This window comes from Megalobrama amblycephala, linkage group LG3 (assembly GCF_018812025.1).
Source record: "Megalobrama amblycephala isolate DHTTF-2021 linkage group LG3, ASM1881202v1, whole genome shotgun sequence".
Lineage (NCBI taxonomy): Eukaryota > Metazoa > Chordata > Actinopteri > Cypriniformes > Xenocyprididae > Megalobrama > Megalobrama amblycephala.
Genome location: NC_063046.1, coordinates 21,596,406 through 21,611,123, shown reverse-complemented (window position 1 = coordinate 21,611,123; position 14,718 = coordinate 21,596,406). Strand labels below are relative to the sequence as shown.

General features: G+C 36.7%; 1 protein-coding gene across 7 annotated transcripts in view; it reads left to right on the top strand.

Moving 5' to 3' along the window:
• The window catches only part of fto (FTO alpha-ketoglutarate dependent dioxygenase), a 160,106-nt gene that overhangs the window by 46,576 nt on the left and 98,812 nt on the right, over positions 1–14,718 (top strand). For 6 of the 7 annotated variants that reach the window (XR_007184138.1, XR_007184137.1, XM_048184626.1 and 3 more), the window contains exon 7: positions 1,413–1,532. Coding sequence is in view for 5 of the 7 variants with exons in the window: in XM_048184626.1 (XP_048040583.1) it covers positions 1,413–1,532 (120 nt within the window). In the remaining 2 variants the exon portion in view is untranslated. Of the gene's footprint in view, positions 1–1,412; positions 1,533–2,287; positions 2,749–14,718 lie in introns of those variants that run through there. The other variant, XM_048184629.1, reaches the window with a different exon arrangement.

Below are 14,718 nucleotides of genomic sequence, written 5' to 3'. Positions count from 1 at the left end.
GCGCCACACAAAGACGCAAAGATGTCAAGTACAAAGCAAGCGGCTTGTGTATGTATGTGGTTACAGAGGTGTGTGATTTGTTCCGCATCTGTCGTCCTCTAAGAGTATGTGCGGCTACCTGCCTTCCCTTGTTAGTGTGACCTTAACGTGGGTGTTTAGTTTTGAAAATTACTCCCACTACCATATACAAATGCCCTTCCCCCATCTCCCCACCTCACTGACTCAGGTGACTAGCACACAGTCCCCTCTGCTGCTCTATTTTGCTGCTAAATTGCCCACTGATGGATGGATGGAGTTTGATAAATGGATGGACGTCTGGATTGCTGTTGTTTCAGAGCGCGCTGATATAATACAGTACACATAAGCCAGAGAGCGAGATAGTGAAGAATGACTGGAGCACAAAACATTTTTGTCCAACAACCACATTTTACAGACTATCAAACACACTTGACTGCTGTTTTTTTCAGATGTTGTTAAGTAGATGTCAGCTGCTTGCTAGGGTTTGACCTCTTGTTCAAGGACTGGACTTCACTGGCCTAGTTTTCAAAAGTCTTTCTGGTGCAGAAAGGCAAAATGCTTTAGAGTTTGTTTTTGCTATGGCTTTTTTAATGGTCTTTGTATTCAGAAACCAATAATATTAACGGAGTGATGTTTGTATGGAATGGTGGTTCCAGACCCAAAAGCTTATGTCTTATTGGTTAATGAGTTTTTTTTTGTTTTTTTTTTACTTCTTTGAGTGAATATTATAATTATAATGCTATGTTGTCTAAATTCACATGTAGCATTTAAAACGAATGATTTTAGTTTTTAGTGTTTTTATTTCTCTAGAGAAAATTGTATAGAATATTCTATAGAATAATGTTCTATAGAAAGACAATTATATTCTATAGAATATTTAATAATTATTAAAATAGACCAGATAATGTTTTTTAGCAATGACATGACAGTAATTATAGTAAATATTTAGTTTATTATTATTATTTAATTTAATTATTTATTTATTTATTTATTTTAAGGTAAGGCAAGTTTATTTATATAGCACATTTCATGGTATACAATGGTGCTTTACATAAAAAAAAAAATTGTCATAACAGAAATAAAAAATGAATTCCAGTTAAATCCAATTTAATAAAAGGCAGCTTTATATAAACCATTCATAGATTGTTTTCCCTGAAAAGTGAAAACAGTGCCTCTTTTTTTAACATTGTTTGAGCTATGTGTAGTGTCATTTTTTCAACCAGTTGTGTGAGTTTGGGCCAGAACTGTTTGCCCAAACAATGGAAGACATAGGGGCCGATTTAGGAAATCAGTTTGAAAACACTCATTAATTTTTTGCAGTTTTTTTGGTGTCTATTGGTGTGAAAATGACATTCTGCAGCTTTAACGTCTTGACCCTGTGCTGCTCCTTTCAGGTGGAGTTTGAATGGCTGAGGCAATACTGGTTCCAGGGCCGGCGATACGCTCGATTCTGCAGCTGGTGGACTAAACCCATGGAACAGATGGAGAAAGACTGGAAGGAAATGGAGCGAATGGTAAGAGTGATGGAATGAACTGTAAGCAGGCCTGCACAGAATCTGCACCCAGATTTCCGCTCAATTCAGCATCTGACATTCAGCTCTACGTGTGCATGTTTGTTTATGAAATAGTTTGGATAATTTGATTATGCTTTCAGCTACCAGTACAGTGTTGTAATCCCAGCACTGCTTAACTCATTTTACAATATTTAAACCCACAATCCATGCGGTAAATGTGAAACAAGTGTTCAGATTCTGAGTGTGGCTGGCCGTAAGTCAAGAATCAAGTATGTAGAAAAAGATGGAGAGAATAGGAAGTATAGAGTAGATTTTGAAAATCTGTGTTAACACCATCACCACCTAGTCAATGTTTTTTTTTTTTTTTTGAAGTTGCATTTGCCACAAAAACATAAAGACACATTGTAATTTTCTCCCTCATATTTTAATTGTGGTGGCTTAATGTGAGGGATATTCCACATAGGTGTATTTGCTATCAAAAGTAACCATTAGGTGTCCTTTGAGATAAACCTATTTGATTACATTTTTCCACTGAGGTAAATGTTGTTAGAAGATGTGCAACTTGTTACAGCTTTTCAGTAATAGATATTGTGTGTTTGTAGATGGTTGCATTGCTTGTCACAGTGCATTTCAGCCTATTTTATTTGATTTAAACCACGTAGTGTTGCTGTTTTTAATACTTACTGGCCAAAGTTATTTGCTACAGCCATTTTTTGGACCCTGCCTGTCACCCATAGTCACCCTTCTGCCCACAGATGACCCCAGTATGCAGGGCAGCATCAGGGCTCTCTGATGCTGGACAGGATGCACCAGAGGTTATTTAAATAGGCGATCTCAAATGATCAGTACTGTCTGACACATGTTTGATCCATATGTATGTGAATGTGTTGAGCACACAGCTCTCCTCTCAGTGCTATAGTTACATTCAGTAGGGGGCACTGTTGTATCATCACAGTCTGTCTGTCTCTCGCTCTTTGAGCAGTAATCACATCTAATGTGCTTCTGGGGCTAAGGACCAGCTCTTGAGCTAGTGTGTGTGTGTGTGTGTGTGTGTGTGTGTGTGTGTGTGTGTGTGTGTGTGTGTGTGTGTGTGTGTGTGTGTGTGTGTGAGACAGTCTCAGGCTCACGGTGCAATACTGGTCCTCCTTCTGTCCAGAAATACAATCTCAAAAGGCTGACATCCACCCTTCAAAGATGTACATGTTTTTGTGTCTGTGAATACCATGTTAAACTTTTTTCCTGAATTATTACATTTCATATATATATATATATATATATATATATATATATATATATATATATATATATATATATATATATATATATATATATATATATATATATATATATATAGTTAAATGTAAATTTGAGGGTGCTTTAATATATATCATTTTTAATTCATATTTTTGAATGTTTTTGTAAATAGTTTGATGATATATTACTGAGTATATAGTATTTGTCAAATAAAAAGACAACTTTTAATTTATCACATTATATTATATATTTTATTAACCATATTAAATCATAAATAGACAGGGGAGGTAAAGGAGAAAAATTACAATGTGTGCCATATTCATTCATCTAAACATTAAAGACATTTTTTTTTTAAACTATATATATATAATTTTTTCATTTATTTATTTACATTATTTATGTTGAAATTGTGGGTGCATTTTACCTGAGTTTAACCTGATCAAGCTATTTTCTACGTTTTATTAGTTGTGCAAATATTGAATTTGTAGGATTGTTAGAGCCTGAATGAATAACTCATGAATGTGAAAGCACTTTGAAAATAAATATTCATTTTAAGTCCTAATCTGATATTTTCATGGCTGATTTAAATTCATTTAAGTATTATTTTGAGAGACAGTCATGGCATTTAACAGGGACATGTGTTTATCTAGATTCTTGGGAATTGTCTCGTTGGCCTTCCTGCACTTCTCTTGATTTTTCTGCAGTCTGAGCAGGTCCAGGGTTGGCCGGTCCGTGTGTTTCTCTGTGTGTTAACCCTCTTCCTGCTGTTTATTAAAACCGGTCCTCTCCCATGGGGGTTTCTCGCTTTCGTTTTCCTTCTTTCTCTTTTCTTGTGTCTCCCTCTCTTGCTCTTCAGGCTGTTGTGATGCAAATTTTCACCCCTCCATTTGAATGACATCCTGATAAAACAAGTCTCTCTCTCCTTCTCTCTGTGGCTGTCTCTCCCCCTCTCTCTCTCCAACCTGTACCTCATGAATTAATGCGAACTGCTTAATGGAAACACCATAAGAAAAATGGCAGAAAATAGAAAAGAAGAAAGATAGCCATTTAAATGTGCTCTGATAAGATGAGGTAAATGTTATCAAACATCAGGTCTCAGGTCCTCTCCTCAATTTCTCTCTCTCTCTCACACACACACTGGGTGAACGTCGGGTCCCTACAGAGAAGCTATCGTACTCCTCATACACCACTGACATTTATTTAGGCTTTAACCAGTGACACTTTCTTTCTCTCCCTCTCAGTCTGTCTATCCTGGCACAGGAGAGATAGTTGGCTATATGCAAAATATTTTAAATACCATCCAGGCATTTTTTTTTTTTTTTTTTTTTCATTTGTATGTGGTTGCAGGGCTTAGAGTGAGACTGCTGAGAGTGAGACAGGTCTGTTAACAATATCACGGGTTTATTCTGATGTTTTAGGTCTAATTTGTCACTTTTTCCACCTCTGTCGCTCAGAGCGTCACATCAAAAAGCTTTTTTCCCCTCTAACCGTATCCATTCTGTCTTTCCTCCACATACGCCGTCATCAAATATTGCATGCTGAAACATTTATTTTCAGACTAAATAGAAACTATTATGTGTTTATGGGAACAGTGAGCCATTTAGATGCATCTTCTGTTCCTTTTCGGTGGTGTTTGTGTTTGTGTGTGTGTGTCAATTCGTGCACAGTGACCGTTTCATAATTTCATCTCCTCCGTCCAATGAAAGAAACCGAGCGAGCTAGAGAAAGCGAGCAATCATGACTGCAGGGGTCACCATTGATATCTGATTACGTTATTGACCTAGCGTGCGCGTGTGTGTGGCAGACAGGAAGGTAAAGACCTCTCTCCCCAGCGAGAGAGTGAGAGTGAGGGTCAATGTAAATGTTATTGCAGTGTGAGCTCATTTGATCAAAGCCACTGAAAGGTTAAGCGAATCCAATCTGGTTTAGTGTGTCTGAGGGTAGGGGGTGTATATGTGTGTGAGGGCAGCAGAGAGAGAGGCGGACGCAGTGAGGGGATTATCGTTTAGCCGCTGAAATGCTGGATGTGGTGCGGAGCGCTTCTCTCTGTCTCTAATGCGTTTAGACAGCAATTGGCCTTAATAACCTTTATTGACTTCACTAGGTCAGTGCCAAGGATCTAATTATTCAAGTGTATCAATTTCATCTAGTTTAGAGCTGCCTCGTTCTAATAATTATTTTAAGGTCGACCGGGGCAATTAATCTCTATTCACTTATTTGATGAGTTTGTAAAACATTATAAATGTAATAGCTTTGCTGTGCATTTTCATCATAATAATATTCCAGAATGCCTTTCGCAGGGCCGCTGTGCATTTCTCTATGTAGCTCTTTTCATCCTTTTTATGTGTGTATTGAAATTTGTGCATGTTGGGGCAGTTATACATTTATAAATTGTATGTGTGACATACACTCATACAATTAAAATATACAAATATTACATTAAATAATAGTCATATATCATAATATGAATAACAATAGCTATAATAATAATAATAATATGTATAAATAATATACAAAATACAAATAATTTTGAACCATAAATCTTTGAGTATTTTAAAAATCAGCTGTCACACACAAAAACAAAGGCATGATAGTTAGATACTTTCTTTCTCGTTCGGGCCATTTCGTATGTTTTTGTTTTTTCTCTGAGCAGTTATCTCTTGTCAGATCAGAATGAACCACAGATCTATTTCCCAGTGTTTTTCTTTTGACTCACCTGCTTAAATAACAGCAGAAATTACCTCCTAATTTCTCTTATTATACTTATAAACTGTAAATAAAAGGCTTCTAATAAATTTCACAGTAAGGGATGGTTTTTATTGGAGAATGGGGGAAAAAATGGGAAGAAAAGAAGCTGGAAAAGGGGGGCGAGGAGAAAAACACTGTACAGTAGAATTTGCGGGCAAAAGGTATTTATGATTCCCTTTGAAGTCCTTATTGAACAGGGTAAGCTGAATTTTAGCAGGCCTTCATAGTGGGGAGGGTAAATACTTAAACCCCTTTAGAGAATTTCATGCGCTGATATGCCACTTGCAGGCTGTGTGTTTGTGTTTTCTACCTACAGGGAGAGAGAGAGAGAGAGAGAGAGAGAGAGAGAGAGAGTGGTCGCTGGCTTTGTACCTGCATACAGAAGCTTTTACAGATTCTTTGGGCAGGCAGGGAGACTGGTGGGCCTGTTTTTTTTGTTTTTGTTTTTTTTTTGGTGGCAGGGATGGAATCTTTGGGAAGAAATATTGTTGTCTTATTCTTTTTTTAAGTACACACACAGAGACTAAATGTTCCCCACAAAACCAGTTAAACAACCTGCAAAAGGAAAAACGGCACACGTTATAGCCCACCAACAATGCTGTGTGTAACTAATCACTAGATTTACCAAAGGTTGCCAGATTATTGGAGTCAAATGTTTTAGACATGATGTTTGGTTGGTTGTTTACTTGTTGTTTTTAGCCAGAATAAGCTGCAGACATCGATTTTGTCTGGTTTCAGCCATTTATACAAGATCCCCAGTCCTATATCTACTTTTTTTTTTTTTTTGTTTTTTTGTTATTCACTTGCATATTTAATGTCTTTACATATTAAACAGGAGAGCTCTTCATATACACTGTTTATATATATATATATATATATATATATATATATATATATATATATATATATATATATATATATATATATATATATATATATATATATATATATATATATATATACACACACACACACACACACACACACACACACACACAAGTACTGTGCAAAAGTCTTATGCCACAATTAGATGTTGTTTTAGCAATGGTATAATGACCATGTATAATTATTTCTCAGTCTCTTTATTAGAATCTATCCAGAAAATAAAGGAAATTTGTATGCAGTATTAAAAAAAAAAAAAAAAAAAAAAAAAGACTTGTATAGGCTAAAGTGGCAAGTATTTTGTGACCTCGCCTTACACTTGAGCAATAGCAGGAACCGGTTCTCTTATGGAATGGAAAAGGACTGTAAGGCAAGAAAACTTTCAAAATATGATGTGAAGTTTCTCAGATTTTCTTCTTTGTGAAACTGGAACAAGTCCAAGAGGTCACACTAAATTCTGATTTTTGCTTAAAGAAACCGTTTTGTTCTTTGTGTACATATTTACTTTATTGTCTGTTTGTATCGTAATAAAGACCAACAAATAAATATGGATGGTCATTAAAACTTTGCTAAAACAACAAAGCTGGTGGGTGGCCTAAGAGTTTTGCTCAGTACTGTATTCAAATTTTCGAACTTTAAAATGTTTTGTGGAAACTGATTATTATTATTATTATTATTATTATTATTATTTTTTTTTTTTTAGGATTCATTGATGAATCTAAAGTTCAAAAGAACAGCATTTGTTTGGAATAGAAATCTTTTGTAACATATATAAATGTCTTAACTATGAATAAAAGTATTCCTTGATATATATATATATATATATATTGTATATATATATATATATATATATATATATATATATATATATATATATATGCTGACTTTTGAAACTTTTGAACTGGAGTTTATTCTCACATGCAGTAAGAGAAAAATCAAGCCAAAGCTTTCTCTTCCACATTCTTTCAGATCTATTAACACAGTAAATTTGAAAAGAAATTTAAGCAAAATAAAAGCTAATTTAGTATGCAATATAGTTTGTTTTCATATGGTTCAAATCACAGGTATTATTGTGTCAATAGCAGGCCCACACAGATTCCACTTGCACAGCACTTTGTAGAAATCCCTACAGATTTCAAAAAGGCTCGGAATAACAGTCATTCCCAAACTTTGACCATGTTTATGTTAATATTAATTTGGCTAATTTTGTTATGTTTTTAGCTACCAAGTAAGAGCATAGTACTCCATTTAACATACTAATACCTTGTTTAAATCAATTTCCGCAAAATTCCACCAATTCCAGCACCGAAAATGTGGAAAAGAAAAAGATCTGCAGAATCGGTCCATGGTTAGTTTTTAGTATCGTCATGTGCATGTGCGTGATTATGTGCAGATGGTTCAGTCTTGTTCTGCCGGTGTTGAGTGTAACTCGGCTTGTGCTGGGGCAGACGCTCTCTGACAGCCGCTGAACTCTTTGAAGTCGAATTTTTCTTTTTTCTTAGAAAACCAATAAGTGCTTTATAATGCCTGATCTGTCTTATCTCCTGAAACCCTCCTCACTCTCTCGGTTTATTAAGCGCTTTGTTTATTTATTTATTTACTCTGCAGTTTTTCCAGCTCACTCCTTGATCAGTGAGATAAGCGGCTGAAGAAAGAGGAATAAGATCTGGAATTACAGACCGTGACTGATTAATCACTACTGTGGATACACACACAAACACAGCATATATGCTTTATTAAATTCTACCGAGGAACACAGACGTGTTCAGTTTACTGCCGGTCAGGTAGAGGCCGACTTATTTAGTAGATGTATGTCTTTGTGTGTCTAATGTGTCTGTCTCTCTCCTCTATCCTTTCTTTTAATTCCTCAAGAGTCTCCAGGTTGGCTATCATGTCGGGGCTCTTAACCGAGTTAAGCCACGGTTCAGAACAATGAGGGGAAGAATGGGAGATCCTGATGCCAAGCCACTGTAAAATTGTTGGATTCGCTTGAAAAATCGCAAAGAAAGAAAGGAATTATAAAGAAGATATTGCAGATAATTCGAGAGGTTTTAGGAGAAGAGAAAGAAGATGATATAAAAGGAGACAGAGAGAGTGTCTGCGTGTGAAGACGTGTTACGCAGAAGTGCAGTCTGGTGGCTGATGCATACTCAGAAGTTGCAGTCTCTGTGTTTGTTTTTGTGTTTGTTTGTTTGTGTTTGGACAGAAGTTGAGAGCGAGGGATGACACTCTGGCTGAGATGAATAGACACAGATGTGTTTGATAGTAAACACTCTCTCCTTCTCCAAGGGGAAATGTTCCTGTAGAAATGTGTTATGATCCCCTCACTTTCAACTCTCTCTCTTCCGTTCTCTCTCTCTCTCTCTCTCTCTCTGGCTTTTTCGTATGTTGCAGTGGAAAGTGGCAGATGATTTTGGGATTAGAAAGCAAATTCAGCATCTTACACTGAAATAAGGCAGGCTTGACCACAAGAAAGTCAAATCACATGTTATTGGCGAGGACTCTTGAAATTGTAGCAGATTGGTTCTGAATGATAACCCACATGAAGGCTTCACGCCTTCTGATTAGAACTCATGACAGTCTTCTGAGATACAAAATGATGTTTTCATTGTATTGAGTGTTATTTTTTGGGTATAGTGGGGCTTTGCCTGTAAAATATTTGAGATTTAAGTCATAATTTGAGAATGATGCATCAGATGTATAACGGTATATATCAGATAAGTAAAGGTATATAAAAAGATATGACAGTAATATGTTCTCTTTAGACTATAATGTATTATCGGTTACACTTTACAATAAGATTCTATTAACATTAGTGCTCAAAGTGGGCCTGTATGCAATGGACGGTATTTAGTACTGGCACTTCTATATTTTAATCCGTAGCGGAACATCTCACATGTTGCCGGTACTCAGACCGTCCCCAGAACGCGATTTCAAACCTCGGGAGTACCAGCACTTTTTTTTCTTTTTTTACCACTTTGAGCACTGGTTAACATTTGTTAACTACATTAGTTAACATTAATAATAAACATTACTACTTCAGCATTTATTAATCCTAGTTAATGTTAATCTCAACATTTGCTTCTACATTTTTAAGATCAAAAGTTGTTAACATGTTAAAGGGATAGTTCACCCAAAAATGAAAGTTGTGTCATCATTTACGCACCCGCAAGTTGTTCCAAACCTGTATGAATGTCTTTGTTCTGCAGAACACAAAGGAAGATATTTGTAAGAAAGTCAATAAACCAAAAAGATCTCGCCCCCCATTTACTACCAAAGTAGGAAAAATAAATACTATGGTAGTCAATGGGGAGTGAGATCTATTTGATTAAAAACATTCTTCCAAATATCTTCCTTTATGTTCTGCAGAACAAAGACATTCATACAGGTTTGGAACTACTTGAAGGTGCGTAAATGATGACACAATTTTCATTTTTGGGTGAACTATCCCTTTAATGCTCTCTGAAATAACATGAAAACTTTTATAATTCAACAAAGGTTAATAAATGCTGTAATAAATGTATTAATACTGTTATAATACTAAAATATATTGCTCATTGTTAGTTTATGTTAGTTCATTTAAGCCGCGCACACACTTAACGATTGTAAGGCCGATTATGAACGTAAATTGATACTTATGACTGATCGCGCTCAAACGCGTCCAGTCAGAGCCAGTTGCGTTCAGTCTGCGATTACGGTCGGTGTTTAAATTCCATATGTAAGTATTTAAATCTGCTTCAGTCACAGGAAACAATCGGTATGTGTGTTCAGTTCAGTCTTAGAATGTTTCAGCTAATCGTTAGGTGTGTCCCCGGCTTTATTAACTGCTGTTAACAAATGAGACCTTATTTTAAAATGTTACCACATTAACATAATCATCATTATGGATTTAAGAATACTTTTTTATAGAGATAGACAATAATTGGTTTAAAACTAAATTTTATTTATTTACGATTTTCATACAGATAGTAGCTACTCTTTCAATTAGACATATCAAAACAAAGATGTCAGCTTTGTATAATAATGTGAAATTAATAATGCTTATTATTATAATACACACTGTATTATTATTATAAACAAATAAAACAATAATAAATAATAAAGTAGTATAATCACATATCAGTTGTTATATACACATATCTGTATCTGTATTAGTCATGAAAAACCATTATTGGTCAATCTCTATTTTAAAGGCCGGAACACATCAAGCCGACGTCGACGAACTAGTGGCGACGAAAGCAGACTGTGGGGTTGGCTCACGTCGGCAGCGTCTGTGTCCAAAGTTGCCCTGACACACCAAACCAACGCTAGACAGCCGACGACCAAGTAGCACGTCCGTTCTGCGCCTGCGTGAGATGAAATGCCTTTCTGAACCAGCAGGTGGCAGTATCTGAACAGCCAATCAGAATGATCAGATGGATCAATGGACCGACGAGCTCCGACGCCGATTCAACATTTCGAATCGGCCGAAAAAAAGCCGGCGAGGACCAACTTCAGCCGACGGTGCGAAACACACTGAAGAAACTTAGCCGACGAACAAAAAATGCCAGACGGCCGACCGTCGGCTTGGTGTGTTCCTGCCTTAAAAGGCTTCATAGAAAGTGTTACTGGTGAAATGAATTATAACAATGTGAACAGAGCCAGTTTATTATACATTCTGAACATACTTTGTCTTATTAGCAGTTTTTATACTTTTATGAATAGGTTTTGCTTGTACGGGCTATAAACATTATTCTCTGCTCTTTTATATGGTGTACTCAATGTGAGTGTCTTTTTCTATCCGTTTACTCACTAATATTATACTTACATGTCATAGCGAATGATTCCTGCACATATTTTTAAGGCATTCTAGCTGGAGGTATTAAACTATCAGATTTTGGAAAGAAAATGCTTTTATTTGTTACACTTACTCATACATATAACTAATGCACTGGAAAAATGTGTCCTGCTATACAAGAGCCCTCAGGCTTCCCAAAACCACTGAAGCATATTACTTCATTCTCTTCACTACTGATATTTTCAGCATTTAGATGACATATAAATTACACAACACGGTGTCTCCTATAACATCATAAAATCTAGTCAGTACAACTTGGGTTGGGTTTCGCTCTTTTAGCGGCTAGCCAACCTTAATCGTTTTCCACAATGTCACATTTCAGCCACCGTAGGAAAAAAGACATGTAATGAAAATGGCTTCAGGTCTATGTGATGGTAATCTCTGCCTAGAGTTCACATTCTTTAAGTGCTGAAAATGAATCTGTGTGGAAAGTGAGGTTTTGGCCTCACTCCCACTGCCAAAAGCTTTCACTGGCAGGAGAAACGTGGGTACAAGATGCTAATCTCTAATCTCCAATCAGCAGGCAGATCCAGAAGGAGATGGAGATGGAGGTGGAGAGAGATGAGGCATATGTGTATACATATATTTGTGTATGACAGAGAGTGGAAGTGGGTATGACGTAACAACGAAAGTGATACATTCAAGAGACAGAGCTTAGAAAACAGAAAAAGTATTTTAAAGACATTGGTATTGCATTAGTTAGCATAACCAACCCTTAAATATACATACTACCGTTCAAAGGTTTTAGGTTAACTCTTTTCTATTTTAATGTATTTAAAAATTAAATGAATTCCTGTGACGGCAAAGCTGAATTTCCAGCAGCCATTATTCAAGTCTTCAGTTTCACATGATCCTCGCAATGACCGCAGATAATAATGCCATGATGCGTCTAGATATCATGATGCTAAGTTACCTTTTTTCATGTTCTTTTCCAAGGTACTTCAAAGACTACCATATAGTACTACGATAGTACTTGGCCATAAACATGGTTTTACCACAATACATTTCCCTGATTTATTAGTACTGTGCTAACTTGCTAATTGTTTTGTGTGTCAGTTTTTGTATTCGCTGAATATATTTGAAGTCTTTTGAATGAAACTGCTCTACAGGTCTGTAAGATTTGTGGAGCTCATATTGCGTACAGCAAGAGTGGTAGAGTCATTAAACTCTCAATCTCTAGACACATTAGGCAGCAGATTTGGTGTTTTGAGATGTTATCAAGGGTTTGCAGTCGCATTTTTAAAACTTTCCCACCTAAAAGAGACAGAGAGAGCAAGAGAGAGAGAGAGCGACAAACTGAGGCAGAGAAAAAAAGAAAATCACAAAGCTTTTAGCCTTTGCCTCATTAGCTCATGCAAAAAGCATATGTCCAGTTGCCCCTGGCTAGAAGAATCACAATCCCCAGCACAAAAGCCTGCGGCCCACAGAGCTGCCCCACAATGCCTTCAAACGCTTGCACTTGTTGCGTTGGGCTCTTCAGCAGCTGGGTTTCTATTATCTGTCCCCTCCTCTGTCCTCGGATACATTGCTGTGATGTTGTGAACACATTTTTCTAATGTTTTACACTTCATATAATCCATTCTCTCAGCGTGCTGGCTCTGAGGGGAGAGGTAATTGATGAGCCTCAGAGAGATCAGAGGGTCAACGTGGCTGAAAGGCCAAACTCTCAATCTCTCTCACACACACACTCACACGCACACACATACTCGCGCACACTCACACACATAGGCATGCATGTATATGTATATATTGTCTCTGCTTTATACATCTAACATGACATAGTCTTCATAGTACTCTGCTGTAGTTGTATTGTACCCTTACAGTGCTTCAGTACATTGACTGGGGTAAGGACCATCTGTCCCGAACATAACAGACCCCCCCCCCCACCTCAAAAAAAACAACAGCAAACAAAAAACATGTCCCACCAACTACAGATAGTGAGATATGTGTCTGTGCATGGACACAGGAGGCCCCAAAAGGTATTTGAACACCTCAACTACACATTCAATTGTATGAATGACATTTATTTGAAAGAAAGATAGCTCTTTTCAAGATAAATATTTCACAGAAAAGAGGTTTGTCAAGTTTTAAAAGATACAACATTATAACAATGTAGACAAATGTATTCAAACTCATTTTTTGATTGTCAAACATTAGTGGAAGGTAGATGGTGTCGTAGTTCATAGATGGTGTGATGAATTACTGTACACATTTGGTCACTCTGTTGACTTGATACATCCACTTAATTAAACACAGCTGCTTCCAAATTTACGGTGAGAGTGTGTACTGCATTTGAAGAAGAATTTGCTTCTTCACTGTTGAATATTTTACATTGTTATAAAAGTTCATGTTTGTAGTTTGAATACAATCCAGACATTTTGTATGCGCCATGTTGCCACTGTCATGTGACCTATGAAGCCAGCTGTGTCACTGTTGCTCAGCACTGAATACTTGGCTGCATCCAAAATCTTAAAAATGCTGCCTTCATAGGATGCATTTCAAGGTAGGAAGGCATCCAGGCACATCTGAATCCAAAGTTATCTTCACTTCCTGCCTTATGAGATACCTCCATCTGATCGATTTTTGAAGACAGCATAGATGTGTCCTTCGCTGCTTTTGATATCCCACAATCCTGAGCTTTCCATTCTGTGACAGCTGAGCTAAGAAATAAATATGGTGTCTGAATGTTGCGGTTGTTGGTCAATTTGTGTGTAAATTTGTTTTTCAATTTGTTTGTCAATTTGTGGGGGGGTTGGGGGGGGGGGGGGGTTTACCATTGTTTTCCACTTTTGATGTCATTTGTAGCAAGAAATTACTATTGTAGTTATTAAATATTTAGTTATTAGTTATCACCAAAGCTCACGCTATTTTGCTGTAGATCATTAAAAGGTTGCGCTGCCTCAGAAGTCTGTTCGAAATCAGTTTCGTGAGGTGCCTTCATGCACAAACGCTGCCTGCAATGTCAGTGCCTGATAGGGCAGCGAGGCAACAAGTTAGCTGCCTAGGTTTTCGGATGCAGCCCTTGTTTTCTGTGGCCTCATGGCAAGGCCGGCACCAAGGGGGGCATTCATGGGTCAGCCAACCCCCCCCCCAAAAAAAGGAAAAAAACTAAAACAAACAAACTAACAAACAACAAAACGGGAAATTTCATTTAAAGAATATTGGTAACTAAACCATTCTGATGACCGTTGACTTCCATTGTACGGACAAACAACATTTAGACATTTCTCAAAATATTTTATTTTCCACAGAAGAAAGAAAATACTAAAGTTGTAGAATGACATCAGGTTGAGTAAATGATTATTTTTGGGTGAACTCTCCATTTAAGAAAGAAGATTTAAGACATAAGATCAATGCGCTTGACATTTAAAATGATCTATGACAGTATGAAAACATACACGTTCATTAATTGATACATAAATGCGGAAATTCAATTTAACATGTTTTAAAACACTAATGTCAAAT